The sequence below is a fragment of the Schistocerca serialis genome, chromosome 1 (genome assembly GCF_023864345.2).
Source record: "Schistocerca serialis cubense isolate TAMUIC-IGC-003099 chromosome 1, iqSchSeri2.2, whole genome shotgun sequence".
Lineage (NCBI taxonomy): Eukaryota > Metazoa > Arthropoda > Insecta > Orthoptera > Acrididae > Schistocerca > Schistocerca serialis.
This window is the reverse complement of record NC_064638.1, coordinates 617851283-617878863: the sequence shown is the minus strand read 5'-3', so window position 1 is coordinate 617878863 and position 27581 is coordinate 617851283. Positions and strand designations below refer to the sequence as shown.

At 41.1% G+C, this 27581-nt stretch overlaps 1 protein-coding gene across 9 annotated transcripts in view; it reads left to right on the top strand.

Moving 5' to 3' along the window:
* Nucleotides 1-27581, top strand: part of LOC126477859 (histone deacetylase 6) — a 329968-nt gene that overhangs the window by 136041 nt on the left and 166346 nt on the right. For all 9 annotated transcript variants that reach the window (XM_050103654.1, XM_050103653.1, XM_050103652.1 and 6 more), the window contains 2 exons: nucleotides 9006-9095; nucleotides 23040-23146. In XM_050103654.1, coding sequence (XP_049959611.1) covers nucleotides 9006-9095; nucleotides 23040-23146 — 197 coding nt within the window. The remainder of the gene's footprint in view (nucleotides 1-9005; nucleotides 9096-23039; nucleotides 23147-27581) is intronic.

Genomic DNA, 27581 nt, shown 5'->3' with positions numbered 1-27581 from the left:
TGACAGATAGAACAGCCACCAGCATTCTTTAGTTTTGTTCATGTTAATGGTATTACCAGACCTGGCAGGGTATGTATGGAGCATGAACAATGTTAGATGGTAATCACTTTGAAGGACACATATAGACTGCATACTGGACCTGACCGATCTTGAAGGGGAACTCATTGTGGCTCTCCATTTGGCTGGCTATTGAATCTTCGAGTATCCAGATTTTTTGGGGCAGGATGTGACAGTAACTTGATATTAGGCTACAAGGGAATGTGAGGGAAGGCATTCTCATCAAGATTCTGGTCAACCTTGTCTGACCACCATGAGGAAGGGTCAATGTATTGTGCATCAAGCGCATCATAACCCCTTCACATCTTCATCTGCCATGTGAGTATAGGCAATTGACTTCCTTCAACATTGTGTGTCATCCCGCACCATTGCTCAGAGAATAGTAGCTGCTGGACAAGGGAATTACCATCCAGTGCATAGATTGCCATTTACACAAAACCACCAATGGCTGTGTTTGGAGTGGTGCCATGACCAGGAAGCATAGACTGATAATGAATGGCATCGCATTGTGTTCAGCAATGAAAATCACGGGTCTGCACCATCCCTGTTGACCATCATTGGCGAGTATTGTGGTGACCTGGATAGAGGTCCTTTAATATCGCTGCCATCCTGAATACAGAAGAAAACAGATGAGCCTGTGTGAATCTAAGCAGCAGAGTTGTAGGAAAGCTCTCGTGGACAGCTTGTGTAGTGTGGTATGGGCAGACCTACTGGCCCAGGTGCTTGCTTGCCAGTGGCACTAAATCTGGCAAGTTCAGTTCTTGTGCTCAGACTGACTAGCTCAGACCTGGCTTCTGCATCACACCATGCTTTTGGTTCTGAATGCTTATTTGTTTCCGTTATTTGTGCTGGTTGTGTTTGTGCCTCTGTGCCTGTCTCCATGCAGTGTTTGGACACTCTGCTCTCTCATAGATTGACTGAATGTCAGATTTATTTTCCTCTTTCAGGCCCAGCTACATGGTTTCTGGGGTGCACGTCCACCATGAGCTAGAGTAGCAACATTTGTGCTGATAGAATGGTTTTGTGGCATCATCACACCTGTGCAGTTACAAAAAGTCCCATTCCTCCATGTTTTGGAGAGACACACCAGTGTTACTCGTGGCATTATGTTGTGGGAAGCCATTGGGTATGACTTCAAGTCATGGCTGGTACATCAAAGGTATCCTGTGTCCTTATGTTTTACCTCCAATGCAACGATATTGTGGTGGAATATTTCAATAGGACAACGCTTGTTCATATGTGACCCATGTCTCTGTGAACTGTGTGTGTGATGTTGATGCACTGCTATGGGCAGTAAGATCCACAGATATGTTCCGGAGTTAAGATGCGCAGATGTGTTCTTTATGGAACATGTTGGATCAGCTCAGATGTCAACTCTGTCCCAGTGCCAGTATTCAGCATATTGAGGAACAGTTACAACAGATGTGGGACAGCTTGTCTCAAAACAAGAGATAACAGCTTTGTGATGCCCTTCCCAACCGAATCTACATCTACATCTTCATTGATACTCCGCAGTGCACTTCGTGGTGCATGGTGGAGTGTTAGCTGCAACAGGCAAAAGATGTGATCTGTTGGTGCTGCACCTTTTAGTGATGTTGACCAAGATAAACTCACGCTGCAGTGTTATTCTTTGGCACGCCAGTGCAGAAGTGTGCACAGAATCAGCTAAGTGCCCCGCACCACTGCTATCATTTCCTTTCCTGTTCCACTTGCTAATAGATTGAATGAAAAACAACTGTCTGTCTGCCTCCATTTGAGCCCTAATTTCTCGTATCGTATTTTCATGGTCCTTACATGCCATGTATGTTGGAGGTGACAGAATTTTTCTGCATTCAGCTTCAAATCCCAATTCCCTAAATTTTCTCAACACTGTTCCTGGAAAAGGACATCACCTTTCCTCCAGTAATTGCCATTTGATTTCCCAAAGCATCTCCATAACACTTGTGTGTTGTTCGAACCATCAATAACAAATCTGGCAGCCCACCACTGAATTTCTTCTCCTTCTCCCCCCCCCGCCTGTAATCTGACCTGGTACGGATTCCAAAACACTCGAGCAGTACTCAAGAATAGTTTGTACTGTCGTCCTATATTCGGCCTTCTTTAAAGGTGAACCACACTTTTCTAGTATTCTCCCAATGAACTGAAGTTGACTATTTGCCGTTCCTACTACAATCGTCACATGCTCATTTCGTTTCATATTGCTTCGCAACATTATGCCCAGATGTTTAAAAGATGTGTCTGTATCAAGCAGCATGCTGCTAATGCTTTATCTGTAAATCATAGGTTTGTTTTTCTTACTCGTCCGCAGTTACTCACATTTCTCTACTGTGTCATTCATGACACCAACTAGAAATTTTATCTAAGTCATCTTGTATCCTCCTACAGTCATTCAACTTTGACACCGTACTGTACACCGCTCCATCAGCAAACAATCATAGGTTGCTACAAACTCTGTCTGCCAAATCAATTATGTATATAGAGAATAATAAGGGTCCTGTCACACTTCCCATGGGCACTCCTGACAGTACCCTAATCTCTAATGAACACTTACTGCCAAGGACAGCATACTGGGTTCTATTATTTAAGAAGTCTTAAAGCTGCTCGCATATATGTGAACCTATTCCATGTGGTTGTTCCTTCTTTAGCAGCCTGCGATGGGGCACTGTGTCGGATGCTTTCCATAAATCTGGAAATAAAGAGATCTGCTTGTTGGGCTTCATTCATAGTTCACAGCATAGCAAGTGAGAAAAGGCAAGCTGAGTTTCACAGGAGCAATGCTTTCTAAATCCTTGCTGATTTGTGGACGTAAGCTTCTCAGTCTCAAGAAAATTTGTTATATTTGAACTGACAATATGATCAAGGATTCTGGAGCAAACTGATGTTAGGGATATTGGTCTGAAATTTGCATTTCTGTTCTTTTGCCCTTCTTATATGCAGGAGTCACCTGTACTTTTTCCAGTCACTTAAGACGTTGCACTGGGTTAGAGATCCAAGATAAATGCAAGCTGAGTAAGGGGCCAGTGCCATAGAGTAGTCATTGAAAAACAGATTTGGGATTTCAGCTGGACCTGATCACTTCTGTTTTCAACTCCTTAAGTTTTTTCTGTATGCTAGAGATGCTTATTACTATGTTGTCCATAGGGGAGTCTGTTCAATAGTCAAAGGACGATATGTTTGTACAATTCCCCTGCGTGAATGATTTCTTGAATGTGAAATTTAAAACTTTGGTTTTCAGTTTGCTATCTTCATCTGCCTCACCAGACTGGTCAACAAGTGACTGGATGGAACCCTTAGACCCACTTAGCAATTTTACATAGGATCAGAATTTCTAGGGTTCTCTGCCAGATCTTTTGCTAAGGTATGACTGTGATGGTAGTTGTGTGCTTTGCACAAAGATCTTTTCACATGTACACAAATCTCTACTAACCTTTTCTTATCATCATTTGCACATTCTCTTTTGAACTGAGAGTGCAACAGCCTCTGCTTCCTCAGCATTTTCCAGATTTCATTGCTAAACCATGGTGGTTCTTTTCCGTCCTTAATCCACTTGCTAGGCACATAATTCTCCAGATCACAATTAACGATCTGCTTAAACTTTGCCCATAATTCCTCTACATTCATCTTACTGGAACCAAGTGATGTCAGTTCACTTGTAAGTGAGATGCTAACAACTGCTTGTCTGCTTTTTCTAGCAGAAGTACTCTTCTATCCTTCTTGATTGATTATTAACTTTTATACCCAAGTCGCTATAATGACACCATGATTGCTAATCCCCGTTTCTTTACTGATGTTAATAAGCTCCAGCTGCAAGGCCTAAGATATTTCCATTGTGTGTGGGCAGCTGAACTAGCTGCTCAAGACCGTTATCAGAAACTGTTTTCAAAAGTACTTTGCATGACTGTCTGTGTCTACCAGCTACATTGAATCCGTAGACATTCCAGTCTATACTCAGTAGGTTAGACATTCCAGTCTATACTCAGTAGGTTAGACATTCCAGTCTATACTCAGTAGGTTAAAGTCGCCTTCAACTAGTAATGCATGATCTGAGTATTTATGCACTACTGACAATAGAAATTCTTTAAATGACTCTAGAGCTGTCACAGCAGACTGGTGACCAATAAAAAATTCAACAATTAGCTTGGTTTAACATAGACCTGTTATAACTGACCAGATAACTTCACCGTCACATTCAACTTTGACCTCAATAGAGACAATATTTTTATCAGCTGCAGTGAACGCTCCCCTACTCCCCCTCCTCTTTCTTTCCTTTATATGTTCCTTGACTCACTAAATATCTCAGAACTTTTCACTTTGGGTTTCAGCCAGGTCTTAACCCTGAGAATAATTTGAGCATCCATGCATCCAGGCTAGAGGGGGTGCGATGTCCTAGTGATAAGTGGGCTCAGATTGCCAAGTTCTTGGTGAATTTGACTTGAGATTGTAATTATTGCAATAACATTACATACCGTCTCAACTCGTGAAGTTTCATTCTTAATTTAAGATAATTCTCATTTATTGTTCCATCTGAGTTGCAAATTTTTAATTAGATTACATGTTTTGATCACTCTGTATCTTCTCCAGATCTAGATAGTTGTGTCAGCAACCTGTCATATCTATTCAGAACCACATATGCTGAACAACTACGTAAATCTGAACATGATCTGGAGTGATTGAGGAACTGTAAATATCAATACAGTTGCTGTATCTCTAAAGACTATTATGTCACCTACATGATGTTTTATTTCATTTCGTCCTCCCCTTCAGGGTGCTTAACCCTTTTGTTTTGCAGTATATGTGACGTATCAAATAAACTGGTGGAATATTATTCTTTTCTTACAGTTGTGAGTTAATGTTTTTAGTGCAATGAATGTTAGAGAAGAGATGCACACTGCGCTGTTGAAAGATGACTTTCAATTTCCAAGCTTCTAGAAATATTTTTGTCAACTATTTGGTCCAGAAAACATTTTTGGTGTTCACTAGGTATTATCTTAAACAACTCAAGATTTTCAGTAAGAATATTATCTTTTAATCCCAGGTATCCTAAAATTAATCCTCCCAGCTAATTGTGTTAGTTTTTTTGGTGTTGGGCCACAGGCATTTACTCACTGCTATGGTTGCTCTTTCTTTTTTTTTTAATGTGAGGTGGTAGGCTCAACATAATCACAATTAGAAATTTTTGCACAAAATCAGCTGAATTATTTTTAAAATTGCTCAATCATTCATGATAAGATAATTTCCCATGTTTGCTTTTGGTCACCATTCGTTGAATCCCTCCCAGCCTCCATAAAGATTTATTGTAGTTATTCGTATAAAACTTTCTCCTTTTATTGATTTCACTATTCGATCATCTGTATCATACATTTTTAACCAATGATTGTTCAATCAATGATCGTTCAATCAATGATTGTTTAAACTACATTTTATACTTTGAACAGTGGAAAATTACGGATGGAATAATGGCAGTATTATGAAAAGGATAGAGTGCTACTCACCATATAGTGGAGATGTTAAGTCACATACAGACACAAGTAAAAGTTGGTAAACAAATAAGCTTTCGCAGTCTTCTGACACAGGACCACTGTTTCTGGTTTCCAAGGCAGTCAGAGAGAGTTGTCATTTGTGTGCAATTGGTTAGAGAGAGAGAGAGAGAGAGAGAGAGAGAGAGAGAGAGAGAGAGAGAGTGTGTGTGTGTGTGTGTGTGTGTGTTGTGTGTGTTATGTGCGCATGCTTTCAAAAGACTTTCTGACAGAAAGCTTACTTGTTTAGCTGTATTTTTGTTGTATCTGTGAGCGATTGAAAATCTCCACTATATGGTGAGTGGCAACCTGTCCTCTACATTGTATACTTTCTTAGTGTTTTAAACTATGGTTACAGGTTTATGCCTTCCTTTACATGGTTTGTCTTAAAAACTTGTATCACAAATTTGAGTTCAGTAGATAAGTTCTTAAAAAGATGAAAGAAAGATAGGCCATTGTGAGATGGTGCAGAATTCGGTTTTTACATTTGTTAAAATAATTCAAAAGACTACTACTTCATAGAGCTGTAAAAATAAGTTACGTCATACATAAAATGCATACATACCTTATAGTATAGTTCAACTTCTGCAAACATAAGAAAAGCAAAGTTAAATATTTCAGTGCTGTTTCTAAACCAGGTTCTGATATTGTACTTTTGCTCACACAAGAAATATTTTTCTGTATGAGATTCTCTGTAATAGAACACTCCCCAATATGTCACCCACACCACCCACCATATCTTACTCATGTCACATGTTTCACCCCCTGTTGGGACTCCTCTGTCTACCCCTTGCTCCTCACTCGCCCCTTTCCTCTTCCCTCCAATCCCCTCCCCTCCCTCCTCCCCCTCCACTCCCCTCCTTGCTCATCCCTTTGCCTCTCTCCCACTCCTCCCCTTGCCCGCCCCCCTTGCCCGTCCCCCCTTGCCCGTCCCCCCTTGCCCGTCCCCCCTTGCCCGTCCCCCCTTGCCCGTCCCCCCTTGCCCGTCCCCCCTTGCCCGTCCCCCCTTGCCCGTCCCCCCTTGCCCGTCCCCCCTTGCCACTCCCCCCTTGCCACTCCCCACTTGCCACTCCCCCCTTGCCCGTCCCCCCTTGCCACTCCCCCCTTGCCACTCCCCCCTTGCCCGTCCCCCCTTGCCCGTCCCCCCTTGCCCGTCCCCCCTTGCCCGTCCCCCCTTGCCACTCCCCCCTTGCCCGTCCCCCCTTGCCCGTCCCCCCTTGCCCGTCCCCCCTTGCCACTCCCCCCTTGCCACTCCCCCCTTGCCACTCCCCCCTTGCCACTCCCCCCTTGCCACTCCCCCCTTGCCACTCCCCCCTTGCCACTCCCCCCTTGCCACTCCCCCCTTGCCACTCCCCCCTTGCCACTCCCCCCTTGCCACTCCCCCCTTGCCACTCCCCCCTTGCCACTCCCCCCTTGCCACTCCCCCCTTGCCACTCCCCCCTTGCCACTCCCCCCTTGCCACTCCCCCCTTGCCACACCTCCCTGCCCCTTCCCACCCTACCCCTTCCCTCCCTGCCCCTTCCCACCCTACCCCTTCCCCCCCTGCCCCTTCCCCCCCTGCCCCTTCCCCCCCTGCCCCGTCCCCCCTGCCCCGTCCCCCCCTGCCCCGCCCCCCTGCCCCGCCCCCCTGCCCCGCCCCCTCTGCCCCGCCCCCCTGCCCCGCCCCCCTGCCCCGCCCCCCCTGCCCCGCCCCCCCTGCCCCGCCCCCCCTGCCCCGCCCCCCTGCCCCGTCCCCCCCTGCCCCGTCCCCCCCTGCCCCGTCCCCCCTGCCCCCCTTGCCCCTTGCCCCCCTTGCCCCTTGCCCCCCTTGCCCCTTGCCCCCCTTGCCCCTTGCCCCCCTTGCCCCTTGCCCCCCTTGCCCCTTGCCCCCCTTGCCCCTTCCCCCCCATGCCCCTTCCCCCCCTGCCCCGTCCCCCCTGCTCCCCCTGCCCCCCCTGCTCCCCCTGCCCCTGCCCCCCCTGCCCCCCCTGCCCCTGCCCCCCCTGACCCTGCCCCGTCCCCCCCTGCCCCGTCCCCCCCTGCCCCGTCCCCCCGTCCCCCCCTGCCCCGTCCCCCCCTGCCCCGTCACCCCCACCCCCCCCGCACCGCCCCCCCTCACCGTCCCCCCGCCCGCACCGTCCCCCTGCCCCTTCCCCCCGCCCCTTCCCCCCGCCCCTATCCCCACCCCCTCTCCCCGCCCCTTCCTTCCCCGGCCTTTCCCTCCCCGGCCATTCCCTCCCCACACCTCCTCTCACTGCCGATCCCCTCACTGCCCTTCCCCTCACTGCCCCTCCCCTCACTGCCCATGCCCCTACCCCTACCCTCTTTGCCCCTCCCCACGCTCCCCATCCCCTTCCCCCTCCACCTGCCCCTCCCCGGCCCCACCCTCTGCCCCTCCCCTCATTGGCCCTCCCTCTGCCCATGCCCCTCCCCTCCTTGCCTCGCACCTCCTTGCCACTATCCTGCCCCTCCCCTCATTGGCCCTCCCCCTGCCCATGCCCCTCCCCTCTTTGCCCCTGCCCCTATCCCTACCCTCATTGCCCCTCCCTCCTTGCTACACCTCCTGCACCTTCCCTCCCTGCCCCTTCCCTCACTGCCCCTCCCCTCACTGCCCCTGCCACTATCCCTACCCTCTCTGCCCTTCCCCTGCCCCTCTCCCTGCCCTCTTTGCCCCTCGCCATTGCCCCTCCCCCTCCCCCTTCCCCCTCCCCTCCCCTCTTTGCCCCTACTCGACCTCTCCCCCTGCCCCTCCCCGTCTCCCTGCCCCTTCCCACATTGCCCCTTCCCTTGTTGCCCCTCCCCTCGTGGACCCTCCCCTCCTTGCTCATCCCTCTTCTCCCCTCCCCTTTTTCTGCCTATCCCTGTCCCCTCCCCAGCCCTGGCAGCCGCTCCCCCCTACCCTCCTGTCTCCCCCGACCTCCCATTCCCTGTTCTTTCCATACCCTATTGCCCGCCTCTCTCCACACAGCTCCACCTGGCCTCCTCGCAATCCCAAATATGACCCCGCTATTTCCCCCCACCCCCCCCCCCCCACCCCCCCACTGCTCTGCCCTCTCTATTCCACATAGCCACCCATGTACCTCACATGTCCCCCTCCTGTCTTCCCTTCTACAGCCCTGTCTGATACACTTACCCTCTGCCCACAATCTCCTCCACAATCGAGCCCTCTGCCCAACACCTGCTGACTTGTTCTTCTACTGTCCGTCGTTGTACACATTTCTTGTCTTGCCTCCTGCTTCACGCTCTGTACATGTTTCCCTCTTTCCCCATGCATCCCTTCTGTCCATGCATCTGCTATTGCCCTTCTGTTCTTCTGTACATTCCCTTTCCTCTATTCTTCATCAAATTTTGATGAATTTTTGTGTTTTGTGCTTAACTTGTGTATTTTGTGCTTACCTTGTACTGTTGCTGTCAGTAATACATGAAGAAATTTACATTTTTTATCATTTTCAGGGGGAAATGAACATAACACCTGTGTGCTATGCACATTTACTATCTTCTCTAATGTGTCTGGCAAGTGGAAAAGTTGTTGTGGTGCTAGAGGTAAGTGACATATCCTGAAATTTATTGTTACATTGATTTTATGAATATACATAGCAATCGTTCTGATAATAAACAAAATCACCACCACATTCTGTTGTTTATCAAAATGTCAAATTGCATGCACATGAAAGTTTAGGTACGATAGTAACCAGTAAATGAAACACACTTGTAATTTACCACCTGCTGTTCTTTGTAATCTCATAACAACTGCAATGTTAAAGAGGCTGATACAGCTAGGAAATATAGTTTGGTACAGATTTCTTTGTGTACTTCATGGAAAAATAAGAGAATGTGGATGTTGAAGCTAAGGTTTCTACATTTAAAATACAAAAAGTTATTATTTTTTTCCTTCAAAGGATGATAATAGTGCTCTTAAACTGCTTCATGAAATAGGGAGTGCATACATTCTATACCTAGCGAACTGGCGCAGTGGTTAGCACATTGAACATGCTTTCAGAAGAACGATGGTTTGAACTCATGTCTGGCGATCCTGATTTAGGTTTTCTGCAATTCCCTAAATCAGGATGGTTCCTTTGAAAGGGCGTGACTGACTTCCTTCCCCATTCTTCCCTAATCCTATGGGACTAATGACCTTGCTGTTTGGTCCCATCCGTCAAATCAATGAACCAACTGTTCCTTCAGGTGAAATTGTATTGCGAGTGAAGATGGGGAATCACACCCAAGATTGGGCACACCATACATCTGTCCATACTGGTTTAGAAATGCAATAAATTTATGTGGAGTCAATGGAATATTGAAAGACTAGTACTTGATGATGGCTGATAAGAATCCAGAAACATTTTCTTTTTTATGGAATTGGGTTTGCTTTACTCATTACTTCCAACTGACATTTACTCTGTTAAAGTGAAAATATGCGACTGAGATAAAAATAGCAAAGAAAAAAAGATGCATAATTTTGTGTTAAAGTTAATGAAAATGGAAAATTTCCAGAATTAATAATTTGAAGTTTAAAACTATGATTTAACAATGGAACTTCCAGGAGTGATAACAACATGGAGACAGTAGATTGCGATTAAAAACCTAGAACAGCCATTGATTCATAGACAGGCACAATGAAGAAAAATGCTAGAAATATTCAACTTTCAGAGTAAATCCTCCATCAGAAGCTAAAAAAAAAAAAAAAAAATAACTTGTGTTGGGCCTTAGTGCCAATAAATGACAGTGGCAACATGTGTGAAAGTTGTGTTTGTGTGAATGTGTGTGTTTTTTACTTCTGATGAAGAAATTTAAAACCCGGTATCTTAAGAACATAAAAAAACTAACTTTCTCAGTAGAAATGCTTGGAGCAAAGCAGGATTTCTTAAAGGTTTAAATGCAAAGTTTATATCAGAGCAAGGAGCTCTTATTATGAACTGATACTCTCCACATCCAAAGAAACATATTTTTTTGTCCTGCTAAATCCATGTCTAGCACATCTCAGGACCTAGACATAATTCACTGTGTAAAAGTTAACTATTGAATGAGTGTTCAGAAAAAGTAATGAAATTGAACATTTTATGGGCTGTGCTGTTTATGGGCTGGGCTGTTTGTTATTGTCTGAGCACATTTGTTATGGAATCAAAAAACTGCATTGGACTGATTTTAAGAAGCTGGCTATTTTACACTGTTAGTTGCTGTAGATGATCATTATTTTCGTAAAGAAGAGTGGAAAGTCATCACAAGTTTTAGCAAGTAAGATATTTCAGGATTGTTTCTTGTGGTGATATCTTTACTTTTAAGTAAGTGGAAGTAGATTGTTGTGATGGTGGTGAGTACAGTGCAGAAAATAGCAGTTACCAGCAGATAAATTTGCTGTAGTTTTGCCAGAATTTGATACTGATAAGATTTGTTTCATTAAATTGCTCTGCTCTAGTCAGCTTCAGTCAGCAGTAGCAATAACTCCTGTCAATACATCGTGCTTCAAGAAATAAGAAAACTACTATTATCAATGAAAACAGTTTTTTTACTGATCTTGTTCCTCCTGTGCAATTAGCCGAATGAAACATTTTTTGAATATGAATGAAGACCTGTCAGTTCGATGCTATCTATATTTTAGTTTCCAACACAGTGAATTTTTGATCAAAGAGTACTGAAATATCTTAAAACTGTTCCAATTTAGGTTTTGCTCACACTTCCAGTGCTGTTGAAGTAAACCCCTATTTAAGGAATTCCACATTTGGAGAAAAAATTAAAAGGTCCCAGAGATTTGGGAAAAAAGGTCTTTCTTGTGTATGTTCCACATATCTCCATTTTCATGATAGTCACTGTGACATCCTGAACTCTTACCTTTTCTCTTATCTATTTCTCCACCTTGATTCTGCTTTTCGTTATTTCTAATTTCTGTCTAGTGATTCCTGGCCATCTATTGAGTTTTAAGAATGATCTATGTATTTAACATTGTGTAATAATTGAACATTAAAACTACCTACAGAGACAGATTATTTCTAGTTTTACGTATTTCGAATTTCCTTATCAATGTGACATTCGGTTTCGCAGATTAAATCCAAAAAATTTTTAGTTCCATCCACTTGTCAAGTTTTGATTACCATTAAGTAATTGAATTCTTTGCCTGTTTCAGCATTTTTGCTGTGAATTTTCTTTGTTTCTGCATTTTGGATATACACTGGCAGAATATAAAATCCCAGCACCAAAAGATAATTAATTTAGATTAATGAAATTACATGAATATATTTGCCCAGGTATTTTAAGCGATTGATGTTGCAATTTCACATGTTAATATAAGCACTAGAAGAGCTATCGGAAACATGAAATGCTCTTACATTAATAACCAACAGAACTGCTGGAATGTTGAATGCAAGCATGCAAACATGCATGCATTGTGTCGCACAGGCGCTCAATCTCAATCTGTGGCATGAAATTACTAGATCGGTAAATATGTGGATGGTTAATGCTTCTTATGGATGGTGGTGAAGTTGTCGTCTGATGATTGGAGACAGATCTGGTGACTGAGCATGCCAAGGCAACATGTCCACTCTCTGTAGAACGTGTTGGCTTAAAACATTGGTTTATGGGTAAACATTATCATGCTGGAAAACACCCCCTGGAATGTTGTTCATGAATGGCAACACAGCAGATCGAATCACCAAATTGAGATATAAATGTGCTGTCAGGATGTGTGGAATAACCGTGAGAGTGCTCCTGCTGTCATATAAAATTGCAGATAAAAATAGACCAGAACTCCATGTGTAGGTCCAGTGTGTGTAGGCCGCAGACAGATTGGTTACAGGCATTCATCTGGCCTGCTTCTAACCAACACAGGGCCATCACTGGCACGAGGCAGAACTAGTTTCCGCCAGGAAAAACAACAAACCTTCAGCTTGCCCTCCAATGAGCTCTCGCTTGACACAACTGAAGTCGGAATTGGCAGTGATTTGGGGTCAGTGGACCCAAAGCTCCTGCTAATAAGTTACAACTAGTAAAATTTCTTGGTGCGTTTTGGTATTGTGATACACGGTTACTTACATTCCTAATTTTTGTGAAGTGAAATTTTTTATATTGTCTCTCTCAGTATGGCTTTGTTGGCTGAGAAAGACCTCTCTGTAGCACAAGAGGTCCGTGATGTAGACAATGGAATTTTGATTTTACATTCTCTGATTTTCCTTTTTTCGCATTTCTACACCATAAATCTGTAGCCTCTGTGAAAGAGATCAGTGCTAAAAATTTTCAGTTCTAAGTTCTTACTTGACATCTCGCTTGACTTGGTCCCGTTTTGTTCCTGTTGACATTTGATGTGACTGAATGAGTCATAAGTGGCACTTTATAGGAAGTACCAGAAATTAATTATATGTGGTGACTTCAATATTAATTTTGTATATGATTGTGCAAAAAAAAAAAAAAAAAAAAAAAAAAGGATGTTGGTAGATTCCTAAATTCATATGATCTGATGCAGACTTTTTTTCCAACTAAGGTGCTGGGGAACAGTTGCACAGCCATAGACAATATTTTTATTCATTCTTCATAAGTGGATGGGCATACTGTTAGTAGAAGTCTGAATGGCCTTTCAGACCACGGTGCACAAATTTTTAACACTAAAAGACTTTTGTACTCAAACACACACATATTATGTCACATATAATTACAAACTATGCAGGAAAGCTAATCCAACAGCAATAGGGAGTTTTTTAAAACTCGTCAAGGAACAAGAGTGGCAGGATGTTTATAGTGCTGATAACATAGATGTCAAATATAATGCTTTCCTTAATGCATTTTGCATGCTATTTGAGAGTTGTTTTCCATTAGAACATTCTAAACTGGGTACCAGCAGTGAAAGGCAGCCTGGGTGGCTGACTAGTGGGATAAGGATATCATGTAGAATAAAGCAGGAATTATATCAAAATGTTAGCAGCAGTCACAATCAAGCTACAGTGGCCCACTACAAACAGTATTGTAAGATGCTTAAAAATGTTATTAGGAAGGCAAAGAGTATGTGGTACGCACATAGAATAGCTAATTCACAGGATAAAATTAAAACCATATGGTCAGTTGTGAAGGAAGAGTGTGGTCAGGAGCACAATGTTGACAATATAAAGTCAGTTCATAGTAAAAATATTTCTGTTACTGATAAATCAGATATATGTGCAGTATTTAACAATCACTTTCTGAGCACTGCTGGTGAATTAAATAAAAATTAAGTTTCTGCAGGGAATCGTATAACTGTCTTGGCAAATGCCTTTCCGAGATGGTCTGAAATACTCCTCTGTGATACAGACAAGAGGGAGATTGAGTCAATAACTAAATCACTGAAGACTAAGGACTCTCATGGATATGATGGAGTGGCTAGCAGAATATTAAAGTACTGTCCTGCACTTGTTAGCCCTGTACTTATGCCATCAGTGTTTGCTAAAGTTATTGAAAAAGCTGTTTGTGTAAGGATAATTGATCATTTTATATCCCATAATCTGCTATGAAATGTACATTTCGGCTTTAGAAGTCATTTAACAGCTGAAAATGCTATATTCTCTTTTCTCTGTAAGGTACTGGATGGGTTAAACAAAAGGTTTAGAATGCTAGGCATATTTTTTGATTTAACCAATGAGTTTGATTGTGTTGATCACAAAATATTGCTCCGGAAGTTGGACCATTACGGAATACGGGGTGTAGCTCACAACTGGTTCACTTCTTACTTTAATGATAGACAGCAAAGGTCATTATTCACAATGTTGAGAATGACTGTGATGTGGAGTCTGAGTGGGGTACGGTCAAATGAGGGGTGCCCCAGGGATCAGTGTTGGGGACACTCCTGTTCCTTCTTTATATAAATGATATGCCCTCTAGTGTTATGGGTAATTCTAAAATATTTCTGCTTGCTGATGACACTAGCTTGGTAGTAAAGGATGTTGTGTGCAACATTGGCTCTGTTTCAAATAGTGCAGTCCCTGACCTAAGTTTATGGCTTGTGGAAAATAAACTAACGCTAAACCAAAGAAAGACTCAGTTTTTACAGCTTCTAACACACAATTCAACAAAACCTGACATTTTAATTTCACAGAATGGGCATATGATTAGTGAAACTGAGCAGTTCCAATTTTTAGGTGTTCAGATAGATAGTAAATTGTTGTGGAAGGCCCACGTTGAGGATCTTGTTCAAAGACTTACTGCTGCCATTCTTATTATTCAAACGGTACCTGAAGTAAGTGATTGACATGGAAATTAGTGAACTTTGCTTATTTTCATTTGCTTATGTCATGTGGTATTATATTTTGGGGTAACTCTTCTCATTCTAAAAGGATATTTGGCTCGTAAATGGGTGGTTCGGGCAATAAGTGGCGTAAGTTCGCAAGTGTCTTGTCGACTTCTGTTCACTAGTTGGGGTATTTTGACATTGGCCTCTCAATATATATATTCTTTACTGTCGTTTCTCGTTTACATCAGCTTATTCCCAAGAATAAGCAGCTTTCACTCAGTTAATACTCGGCAGAAATCTAAACTGCATTTGGATCGGACTTACTTAACTTTTACTTAACTCTTGTGCAGAAAGGTGTGCAGTATACTGCTGCATCCATTTTCAGTAAGCTATCACAAGAATTCAAATATCTTAACAGTAATCCATGTGCTTTCAAATTGAAACTGAAGAGTTTCCTCATGAGTCACTTCTTCTATTCTATTGAGGACTTCCTTGAAAAATTGAGCTGATTCTTATGTTATATTGTTGCATGTACTCAAACTTACGGCTAGACTTTTTTGGGTTCATAAACATTTTACTTAATCTGTTGTTACTTTTATGTTGTAATTTCATGTACTGACACATTCCATGACCTTGGAGATTTGCTCCTCACTGTGGTCCTATGGAACTTGACGTGTAAATAAATAAATAAAAAGACAGACAGTTCCCACCATGGCTAGTGGCAAAATTAAGGGATTATTTTGGGCTGTTGTGGACAGGGGAGATGTGAGAGAGGAAATGCTGACATAATCCATGATCAGTATTGCCAACACAAGTGTAATATTTAGCTTTGCCGCGCAGTTATGATACGGCTGCTTCTAGGTTGCAGCAGTAATGGGAAAAGAAGGCAGTTGACACAAAGTATTCTGGACTGAGCCAGAACGTGAGGAAGGGGCCCAGCCACCACCTTTTTTTGTGGCACTTGTAACTCAGTCTCATCTCTTTGAATGTATTTTCGATGTACTGTATTTGGTAACAATATCAATCGCAAACCTTTTAAATTCAGACACGGACTCTCTAAGAATATGCTTGGTCATAATTGAGAAAGTGTCGCCCATTTCCAGCTAGTGAACTCTTTGTTTGCTGGCGGCTTGTTAAGTCACCCATTAGCCAGTGCAGCCACCACACTACGCTAACACACATAAAATGAGCTCACCTACTGGATGTGTGGAGTGAGCAAGTGGCCCTTCAATGACGGAAGTGCTGGTAGGGTTGAAAGCATTTTGTGAAGTGCTGAAAATACAGTTTTTGTGCAGATGATGTTCTGTGACAGAGATTTCACACATAAATAGAACAAGGGTTTTGCAGTATTCCATTTTAAAGACTTACATTTTTAAATAAGACACGATACAGTTGCAACAACTACATACACTACTAATGTATATACTGCACACACCACACATTGTAGATTGTAAACATTGACAGCAGTGATAAGAGGACATGAAATGAAACTGTAGCACATGAGCTTTCTTTCAAATTTACATGTTAGACAGTACAAAAATTCACTGAGCTGACTTCTAATTACTTCTAATAAGTTTGCAATGTCAGTTGGGCAGGTAAAGTCATTTGTTCATGTCTCTGTTTCTCTCATCAAGCCTGAAATAATCCTTTAATGATGGTGAGAATATAAGGCATAGCCCATAAGAAAAGCATTGAAGAATAACAGCAATGACAACAAAGTATGTCATTAAGCAGATGTCCACTTTAATGCGAACAGTTTAGTGACTTAGCTACTGTGATGGTTTTGCTTTAATTTAACTATTCATCAGTTTTTGCTTTTTTCTGGGTGAGCACAAAGGATGATATACAAAAAACGCTTAACATTTGTTTTGAATGTATAATTTGCAGTTCTAGCATGTCAGAAAACAGCTTGATAACCTTGTACTCAGATACCAATTTCAATTTTTTGACAAGTTTTTTCTTGCTGTTACACATCTGTGACCTTTTAAGAACTGATGAAATGCATTACCACAAATTATTGTATAAACATTGTATTGTGCATTTAATTTCCTACAGTTAGACACATTTTGTACGAAGTATTGGAGAGGATTGCAATGTTTTATCATATATGCCAGATACATGTATTTTTGTTGAACATTTTCCCCTGTGCTACATTTTCCTCAATTTTGCATTTTTTAAGTCTGGACTGCACGAAAATGTAAAATAGGGCTTTCACTGCATTTCTACAACACAGTTGCTCAAAATCTACCTCCATTACAATCCACCCTCGAACTTCTCCCCCGGAAAAATTACACACTTTCTTCATATCCAGTATTCCTCAGAAGACTGTCCCTTAATGTAGTGAGGCATTGTATACCCACTGAACCAGGTACCTTCTCCAGATACATCTGCACATCGGAAATCACGTCTACATTATCTTTTTGTGATAGAGATGAGGACTGCAATTGTTGAATTGAAACTGGTGGATGTTGGCAATGAACTCTTAAAAATGCCAAGGATGCAACAGTCTTAAGAGCTGTGCGAACTTTTTCAGTAAAAGCTGATTCATTATATTTAAATGTGTGTACTACCTCCTTGACTTTTTGTCAATATTTTGCATAATATAAAGCTTCCAAGAGCCAGGTGCATCAGTGTGAAAGTTTGGGTTAGGTGAAAGGCAAATGTTGGGAGCTATTTCCTTAAAGGACTGAATGTGGGTCGAAACTGTATTTTCTTAGCAGAAGAAATGACACTGTTAACCCACAGGAACATTATTTCAGATGCCATCTGCTACATGGTGTAAGCCATAGGCAAGACCGGCGCAATGGTTCCTATTGGGATTGAATTCTTTCAGTGTTGCTCCCACTTGTAACGTATGGGCAACACAGTCTGTCAACAATAGCAAAGCTTTTCCGTCCCTATCCTCTCCTGGCCAAAGGTTGCATAGGGCATCCCTGACAGTGCAGGCTATAGTACTGGTATTCATCTTTCGCAGTTCCTTACACAGTAATAGGTAAAGTTTTCCTGGTGCCGTGGAATCTAATTTCCCATTGTGACGTATCTATGTATATAAATTCAAGTTGTCTGCTCTTGTCTGTCTTTATATTTTAATCCAGATTAGACTAGTAAATATACTGACTCACAAGGAAGGTTTGTGTATATAATTTATAAATATTTCATAGAAGTTGTCTTAATTATGATAAATTAAAGTTCCTTGCCACAGTGAAAATGATGCCACTGCTGTGTAGTGAACAGCTACCAAGATGAGAGAGAGAGAGAGAGAGAGAGAGAGAGAGAGAGAGAGAGAGAGAGAGAGCAGCAGTGTCTCGAGAGAGCAGGAAGCGCGATTAAATTCGTAGCTGATGTCGTAGGCCAATAGTAGAAAATGTGGCTAGAAACTGAAAGGTTATGGAATCAAATCCCAGCTCAGTCACTTCTTTTCATTCTGCAACTTAACCTAGCATTCACCTCTCAATGACGTGGCATTTCACCAGAAATGAAATGTGGCTCAGATTCCACATTGTGCTCTCCTTTTGCAGGTTGGATACCTGGTTAGGGGCATGCAAGTTGTCTGACATTCAGTTGAGGTCAGTTGTTTCATAACAATTGCATATTGAACAAACATGTGAATACAAAACTTGTGGTTTCCAATTTTTTTATGCATAAAATAAAATGTTTTCGAAAATCTTCTCCAGCATGAGGTGCAGTATTGCTTCGTTTACATAAAGTTTTGCAGCAGAACATCAGATGACTCACCTTCCAGCTTTGATTTTCTTCAGTTATACGTAGAATGCGAACATGATTCTTTGCATGGTGGGGTGAAAATGTCTGCCACAAAGAGCCTGTGTCACAAAATTATGGCAGTTAGGCTCAATAATGAATCTGTGTGTGCTAAGGGTCTACATATCTACATTGATGTCTCTTGATTGCTTCTTTTCGTACATTGGGACTCACCTCAAGAATTACTGCAGAGATTTTGATATGGTTTTTAATAATAGGTAGACTGATTTGGAAGGTTTGTGTATACAATTTATAAATTTGTCATGGCAGATTGGTATTAACTATGAAGATATAGTCAACTGCTGTTGTGAAAATGATGCCATTGCTATCTAGCAATGAATTGCAAAACTCCTTGTACCCACAGCTCTGCACAGCACACCTCTTCCTTTCACGTACTGTTAGTGGGCGAAATGCGTTCGGCACAATGCACTCAGTTTGTGTGCACTTAAATGTATTCATGTATTATTTATTTGGACACTTCCAAATTATACAGCAGACTGAAAAACGAATCTCCACTGGTGAGAAAGAGATTGCTGCTTGGTTCAGATTATGAATCACAATTCATGCTCTTAATGAACTGCAGATTCTTCACTCTCAATTCGAAAGAATCAAATATTTTTATCCAATAGTGTTCCTACTATTGTTTGAGAATAGTTGCATAGTGAAAATGTATGCAAATCCAAAATGTATGTTGTTTTAATTTTTATGCTACAGGTAGAAAGACTTCTGAAACACTGCTTCAGAAACTTCACTTCATTTATATACATTAAATTTTCTCAGCAATGCAACAGGGGACTCAATTTTCAGTTCTGCTTTCCTTGAATCAAACCTAGATGTGAAGAAGATTCTTTTCATGGCACAGCAAATAATTCTGCCATAAAGAGTCCACAACAAAGAATTGTTACAATGAGTTTCAACAATGCATCAAAGTGCTTAGTAACCTTGACAGGAGGAGTGCTGTAACATGAGCGAATCATATAGACCATGTGTGTGTGTGTGTGTGTGTGTGTGTGTGTGTGTTTGGTTTTTTTTTTTTTTTTTTTTTTTTTTTTTTTTTTTTTTTTTTTTTTTTTTTTTTTTTTTGTGCCTGGTCAGCCAGCTTCCAGTGCATATTGAATCACTCACATACACAAGGTTTGCACACAGTACTTGCACTGCATATGAATTTATGACTTACATTAGTGTGCCCCCATCATTGCTTTGAGATGTCACACCAGATACCAATTAAGTATGGTACACATAAGATTCATGCCTCCAGACAACTTCACTGACATGCACTGCTTTCATTTCCTATGTTTTATGGAAGTGATGACATTCAGATAATTAACATTGTCTGAATTTGATTCATAACTCTACTCAGTGGCCTGCAAACAACTATCTGTTCTCTCATCGAATGAAAGCCAAATGTAGTTGTCATCAGTGTCAATTTTAATATCAGCTATAGCCTTTTCATACATTAGTTCCAAATAAGTTGTGCACAATGTCGACTCATCTGGTATAATGCAGCTGCTGATACTTGACACGAAGCTGTTAAAGTGTTTTATTTTATTTTATTTTTTTTAATTGCACGTTAGCCAACATTAAAGCCTCTCACAATCCTACGTCAAACCTGACCAGCACACTACTTGATATGAAAGAAATTATTGATTGAATATGTTGTTTGTTGTTATTGTTAGTGATGCCCATAATGTGAGCTGTGGAATTTTTGTGTTCAAGTAAATGTGATTTCTTTATCATGGCATACATATAAACACTAAGATGGCAGTAACTAAAAAATAAGAACGTGATCTTGTAGAATGTCAACTTCAGAAGAATTGCACATGCATGTGAATAAACTAATTTTAAATTTTGTGTTGAAAATCAAAGAAGCAAAGACTGGCAAGATAAAATAGTGACAAAAGTAATCTGTTTTTACTTACATGTTTTTGGCAGGCTTAGCAAAAAATTACTTAGCTGTCAGATGTGAAATTGGAATCTTCCACAATCCACTGCTGGAAGAGACCAGTTTTTGCTGATTTCTGTTTAGGCATGACAAAATTACACTTAAAATGCACTGCTTAAGATGAGTGAGCACACCATGCAACTTTACTCCATAACTACAAAAATAAATACCTTTAAGAGTCACTGATTTAATCTTTTAGTACACCCCTCTAGTGTCAGACAGCATTTAAGTAAAAGCTGGCTGGATTTATACCAACACAGTGGTATGTGGACATTTTCTCAAAGCGACAATGCTTCATAATCAGTGCTGATTTCAGTGCAGGCTGTATTTTTTATACTTTCCAAATTAACAAATAAGTTGATCGAATTGTTACAGATGCAACAGTGTGCGATACTTTATAGGGTTATAAGGACCAGTGATATTGTGCCATACACATTTTTCATTTCATTGCAGTGTGTAAATTTATTTATTATGTCTTTTCTTAGAATGTGCAAATCCACATTATTGATTTTCTTAGTAGTAATTATAAAAATATATTGAAGAACCATGTTATTCTACAAAAATCCATTTTAGACCATACTTTTGCTATGAAAATCCTGTACTGTTCTTTGTAGACCTTTAAGTCTTTTAAGTTCTGTTAGCACTTCCTAGGTTCTATAAGGTTAAAACCTACAAACCAAGGTCCTACTACAACAACACAAATTGCAAATGAATTACTTATTGTGTTCAGTTGTCATTTTATTTTAGGGTGGAGTTGTGAATCCCATGCTGCTTGAAATTCTCTCCCCTCTGTAATTTGAACACCATCAGTTTAATCAACTTTCGCTTTTGGTATCGACTTCTCCTTACACATTCGAATGCATTCCTTGTCGTCAATGTCACACCTTTCTCCTTCTCATAGTCAGTCAGTTTAATGTGAATAGCACACTATTGCACCTCTTCGCAATAAAATTTGTGGGTGTGCGTGCGTGCCTCTCTCCCCCCCCCCCCCCCTCACACACACACACACACACACACACACACACACACACACACACACACAGACTCCTGCCTCATTCTCTATCCCATGCCCATGCTGCCTCTTCCTACCACCTGTCAACCTCTGTTTCTCCTGCTTTTCCCTTCTCCTCCATCTCCACCTCCTTGCCTCTCTCACCCTCTCACACACTGCATCCATTTCTGTCAAGTCATGCAGAACCCATTGTGATGCAATTTTTTGCATGCCCAGGCATTCCTTCAGGATGCGAAGCAGTCGTATGCGCTAATCTGGTTTTGTGGGTGAGCTCACAAATTGTATGGCATTGATCACTGTCCACTAACGCAGCAACAGCAGGAACTTCTTCTTCAGAGATGCTAGTATGAAATGCCCGATGCATGTCTGCCACAGTTTGCTGACCTTCATTGAAGGCTTTTACCCAACATGCCACTGTTCTGTATGGCAATGCCAATTCCCTGCACGCCTCTTGAAGACCTTGATGACACTGTCTTGCTGTACGACCTCTGGCACATGCAATCTTGATCCAACTCTGTTGCTCCTGTTTCGAAAACGTAGTGACACCGTTATGTTAGACTGCTCGCTGTGTTTCCCTCGACTGTGCGCATGCCGGTGATGTGGGATGGGCGATTCAATTTGCTCGGAGGTAAGGTAGGGATGCCAACAACTTGTGCTATCAGCGACTATAGTAGATTCCATTGCATAGTGTCTCCACAGCAGTGTTCCAACCTACGTATTTGTTCAGAATATAAATTTTTGGTTGTGAGAATGTAGATGATGAAAAATTCGTGAGTGGTGTTGTATCGATGCCGGTGAATCTGTATTTGAGCAGCTAGGTGACATGGATATAGTGAACAGTGTGTGTTCGATAGATGAAGAGAGCAAAGCCGAGGCAATTGAGCAAGCTGTATCACATACATCAAGGCACTGAAATGCAATTATCTCATGTAGAGTATGCTGGAAAAAATTTATTTGACTGTTTTGGTATGTTGGTTTTGGTATGTTGGCTTTCTGTAAAATGAGAAACATCATCAAGGGGGGGGGGGGGGGGGGACACACAAATGCAAGCAGTTGTTAATGAAATGCAGTGCACTTGAAGTGTAATTTTGTAAATAAATTATCAGTTTCTAGTGACTACTGGTTTTTCAGATGTGACATGTAGCATGTTTTGTACATGCAGTAAGCAGCAGATTCTAGGAAAAACATGTGTATTTTGGATTTTCCGTATTTTAAATTGTGCATTTGGTCTGGGGTCCATATTAACATAGCTAACTGGGAGTTTACTATGTAGTCATTTCTTGTATTTAAGTCAGTTGTTTCCTCTTGTGCTACAGTGCTCTCTTTATTTATTCTTGAATTATGTTCATCATTTAATTCAACCTTGTGCTTAATGAGTTTCAATATTTTTTCACCTTGTTTAATCTTATGTCATATTAGGTATTGTACAGGAGTTCTTCCTTGTTGTGTTTTGGAGACCACTTTGTAATTTCTGAATGTTTACATTGTTACTATGGTAATAATAAAAAAATCATAATATTGAGTATTAATTTCCTACAGTGTTGTTCTTTTTCTTTAATGTGAAATTTGTGTTCTTTGTCTTAACAGGGAGGGTACTGCTTGAAATCCTTAGCAGAAGGTGCTGCACTTACTTTGCGATGCTTGCTTGGAGATCCTTGCCCACCGCTACCAAGTCTTCCTCCTCCAAGTGACAGGTGTGCTATTACAAAAATAAATACTAGGTTTTCTGTTACACATTGTTTGAGGTACAACATTGACAACTGTTAGGTACTCCTAAGCAATATCTTAATGTGTGGGAGAAGGCATTAAAAAAGAGAGAGAGAGAGAGAGAGAGAGAGAGAGAGAGAGAGAGAGAGAGAGAGAGAACGTGCAGTTCAGTGTTTTTCTTCATTTTTAACAGGGATTTTACAAATTAATGTTATGAAAATTTGAAATACTTAGTAATATGAAATTTTCTGACTGAGAAAATTCACTCACTTGAAGTAAATAAAACCTTTTTGTTTATAACTTGTATTGCATCCACAGTGGTTACTACATGCATTAACATACACAGCACAGCCTTAGGTAGGCAGTGTAGTGCCTCAGACACTGGGCTAGTAGTATTTCAATCCACAGTAATGTCTTCAGGCAACTATTTGGATTGTTAACTCTCAGTGTAGAACTTAAAACAGTTTACTAGCATCCTGTCAGTCCATCCCATGTTTTATGGTAAAAAAGGGGCAGGCAAAAATTAATGGTGCTCACTCACACTACACCGCAGTGACTAACACCTTCATGTACACTTGTTCATCTCTCGCTAGTGTAGTTTGAAATGATGATCAGAGTTTGCATTATGTGGATGCCGCAATGTTATGTATAATGAAGAGATGTTGTTTTCATATATGAATATGTATTTGTCTTCTGGCATTTTCAAGCAAACCTTATCCATACTAGGACAACCAGTTCCCTTGTTACCAAGATATATAGCTACTCTAATCTTACACTTTGAGTATCACAGCAGCTATAGTTTTGAGAGAGTGGAATCACATACTTTACTCAGCTGCATGTTGTTATGTTTGTTGAGGTGCTTATATGTAAATTTAATTTCATTGGCTTCATTAATGATTATTTCCCAGAAGCTATTTGTATGCATTGGAACACAGAGAATATTCTGGCACAATAGGCATTTCCATTTTGCATGCATGCATGCATGCATCACTTTCCCATCATTTCCGTTGTATGTTCTTCTAATACTAAACAACAGTCGTACGCCATTCTACTAACTCATACAGTGCACTGATTAAGACATTAGAGTTGCAGTTCAAAGGACTAGTGTTCCCCTGAGCATTCAGACTTACATGCCATGGCTAACATAATGGTACTGGAGTGTTTATGAGTGGTTGATGACTGCTGTATTTAGCTAGTGTGGCAATGTTTTGATTGCTTGAGCAACATCTGTTCTATACCTGGTACTCCATACAGCTACACCTAACACTACCACCTTAACACTTCCTTATTAGATTGGTGTAGATATTCAGCCGTGCAAATCAAGTGATTTACTTCAGGGTCAAGCTATGCTATGTCGTGTTCTTTCTCAGCATCGTACTTCTTTCTTCCATGCAGATTTCTGTAAGTGAAATGCCTTCCATGGTAAGAGAGCTGCTTCATTCCTCCTTGTGCCATGGGGATTACAAATGCTCTCCAGCAGTTAGACTCCACACCTGTTTAGAGTAATACTTTTCCACAGTGTACGCCCCAATCCTTACAACTAATTGCGAGCACACACATCTTTACTCGGAGCCCTATATTTGATGTAAATGATACATACCCTTCCATGAATGATCATTACAAATCCCTCACAAAGAGAAAATTGCTTCATACATACATACATCTACATCGACACTCTGCAAATCACATTTATGTGCCTGGCAGAAGGTTCATCAAACCACCTTCACAATTCTCTATTATTCCAATCTCGTATAGTGCGTGGAAAGAATGAACACCTATATCTTTCCGTATCAGCTCTGATTTACCTTGTTTTATCATGATGATCGTTTCTCCCTATATAGTTCGGTGTTAACAAAATATTTTCACATTCAGAGGAGAAAGTTGGTGATTGGAATTTCATGAGAAGATTCCGCCACTTTGTTTTAATGATGTCCATCCCAAATTCTGTATCATTTCAGTGACTTTTTCAGAATCCCACACCATGCAGCAATATTCTGAAAGAGAACAGACAAGTGTTGTGTAGGCAGTCCCCTTAGTAGATCTGTTACATTGTCTTAAGTGTCCTGCCAATAAAACACAATCTTTGATTAGCCTTCCCACTTGCTCGTAATTGTAATTCCTAGGTATTTAGTTGAATTTATGGCCTTTAGATTTGACTGATTTACCGTGTAGCCGAAATTTATTGTTTAGCACTCGTGTGGATAACCTCACAATTTTCGTTATTTAGGGCCGATTGTCAGTTTTCGCACCCCACAGATATCTTTTCTAAATCGTTTTGCAATTTGTTTTCATCTTCTGATGACTTTATTCGTCGATAAATGACAGAGTCATCTGCAAAAAAACCTAAGACGGCTGCTCAGATTGTCTCCCAAATTGTTAAAAAAGAGGATAAGGAAAAGCAAAGGTCCTATACACTATCTTGGGAACGCCAGAAATCACTTCTGTCTTACTCGGAGACTTTCCATCAGTTGTTACGAACTGTGACCTATCTGACAGGAAGTCAAGAATCAAGTCACATAACTGAAATGATATTTCATAAGCAGACAATTTCACTACAAGCCGCTTGTGTAGTACAGTGTCAGAAGCCTTCCGGAAATCCAGAAATACGGAATCAATCTGAAATCCCTTGTCAATAGCACGCAACACTTCATGTGAGTAAAGAGCTAGTTGTGTTTCACAACAACAATGTTTTCTAAATCCATGTTGACCTCTGTGTCAATAGACTGTCTTCATAATGTTTGAACACAATATGTTTTCCAAAATCGTACTGCATGTCGACGTAAATTATACGGGCCTGTAACTTAGTGGATTACTCCTACTACCTTTCTTGAATATTGGTGTGACCTGTGCAGCTTTCCAGTTTTTGTGTACGGATCTTTTGTCAAGCGAATGGTTGTATATGATTGTTAAGTATGGAGCTATTGTATCAGCATACTCTGAAAGGAACCCTAATTGGTATACAGTCTGGACCAGAGTTGCTTTTATTAAGTGATTTAAGTTGCTTCACTACTCTGAGGATATTTACTTCCATGTTATGTTGGCAGCTGTTCGTGCATCAAATTCTGGAATATTCACTTAGTCTTCTTTTGTGAAGGCCTTTTGGAAGGCTGTGTTTAGTAACTCTGCTTTTGCTGTGCTGTCTTAGATAGTATCTCCATTGCTATCTTGCAGAGAAGGCATTGATTGTGTCTTGTCACTAGCATACTTCACATATGACCAGAGTCTCTTTGGATTTTCTGCCATGTTTAGAGACAAAGCTTCATTGTGGAAACTATTATAAGCATCTCACATTGCAGTCCGCGCTAAATTTCAAGCTTCTGTAATAGATTGCCAATCCTGGGGATTTTGCATCTGTTTAAATTTGGCATGTGTGTTTTGTTGTTTCTGCAAGTGTTTCTGACCTGTTTTGTGTACGAAGAATGATCAGCTCTGTCGTTTGTTAATTTATTTGGTATAAATCTCTTAATTCCTGCCGATACTATTTCTTTGAATTCGAGCCACATCTGTTCTACACTTACATCATTAATTTGGAATGAGTGGAGATTGTCTCTTAGGAAGGCGTCAAGTGAATTTTTATCTGCTTTTTGAATATGTATATTTTTCATTTATTTTTGGAGGATTGGGGGTTACATTATTTAATTTCTCTATGACAACCCTGTGTTCACTAATCCCTGTATCCGGTTTGTTGCTCATTATTAACTCAGGATTAATTCTTGATAAGAGGTCAAGGATGTTTTCACAGCTGTTTACTATTTGCAAGGGAATCATGAACTAACTCCTCGAAATAATTTTCAGAGAATCCATTTAGCACAATTTCTGGTGATGTTTTATGTGTACCTCCAGAATTAAACATGTATTTTCATTAACATATTCGAGGGTAAATTAGTCACTACCGGCTATAATCATATGAGTCGGGTACATGTTTGAAATCAAACTGAAGTTTTCTTTGAATCTTACAACAGTTGTATCATCGGAATTGGGAGGTCAATAAAAGGATCCAATTATGATTTTATTCCGATTGCTAACAATGACCTCTGCCCATACTAACTGACAGGAACTACCTACTTCAATTTCTCGATGAGATACTCTACTTCTAACAGCAACAGCCATGCTACCGCCAACTGTGTTTAACCTGTCCTTTTGGAACACTGTTAGGTCTTTGCAAAAATAGTGGGTTAGCTTATCTCTGGTTTTAGCCAGCTTTCAGTGCCTATAACGATTTGAGCATCAGTGCTTTCTATTATTGCTTGGAGCTCTGGTACCTTTCCAAAACTGCTATGAAAATTTACAACTGTTGTACCGATGGTTTCTGTATCTAAGTTCTTCCTGCGTTTGGCCTGCACCCTTTGTAATTGAAGCCCTTTTTGTGTTTTCCTGAGACCCTCTAACCTAAAAAACTGCCCAACCCACACCACACAGCCC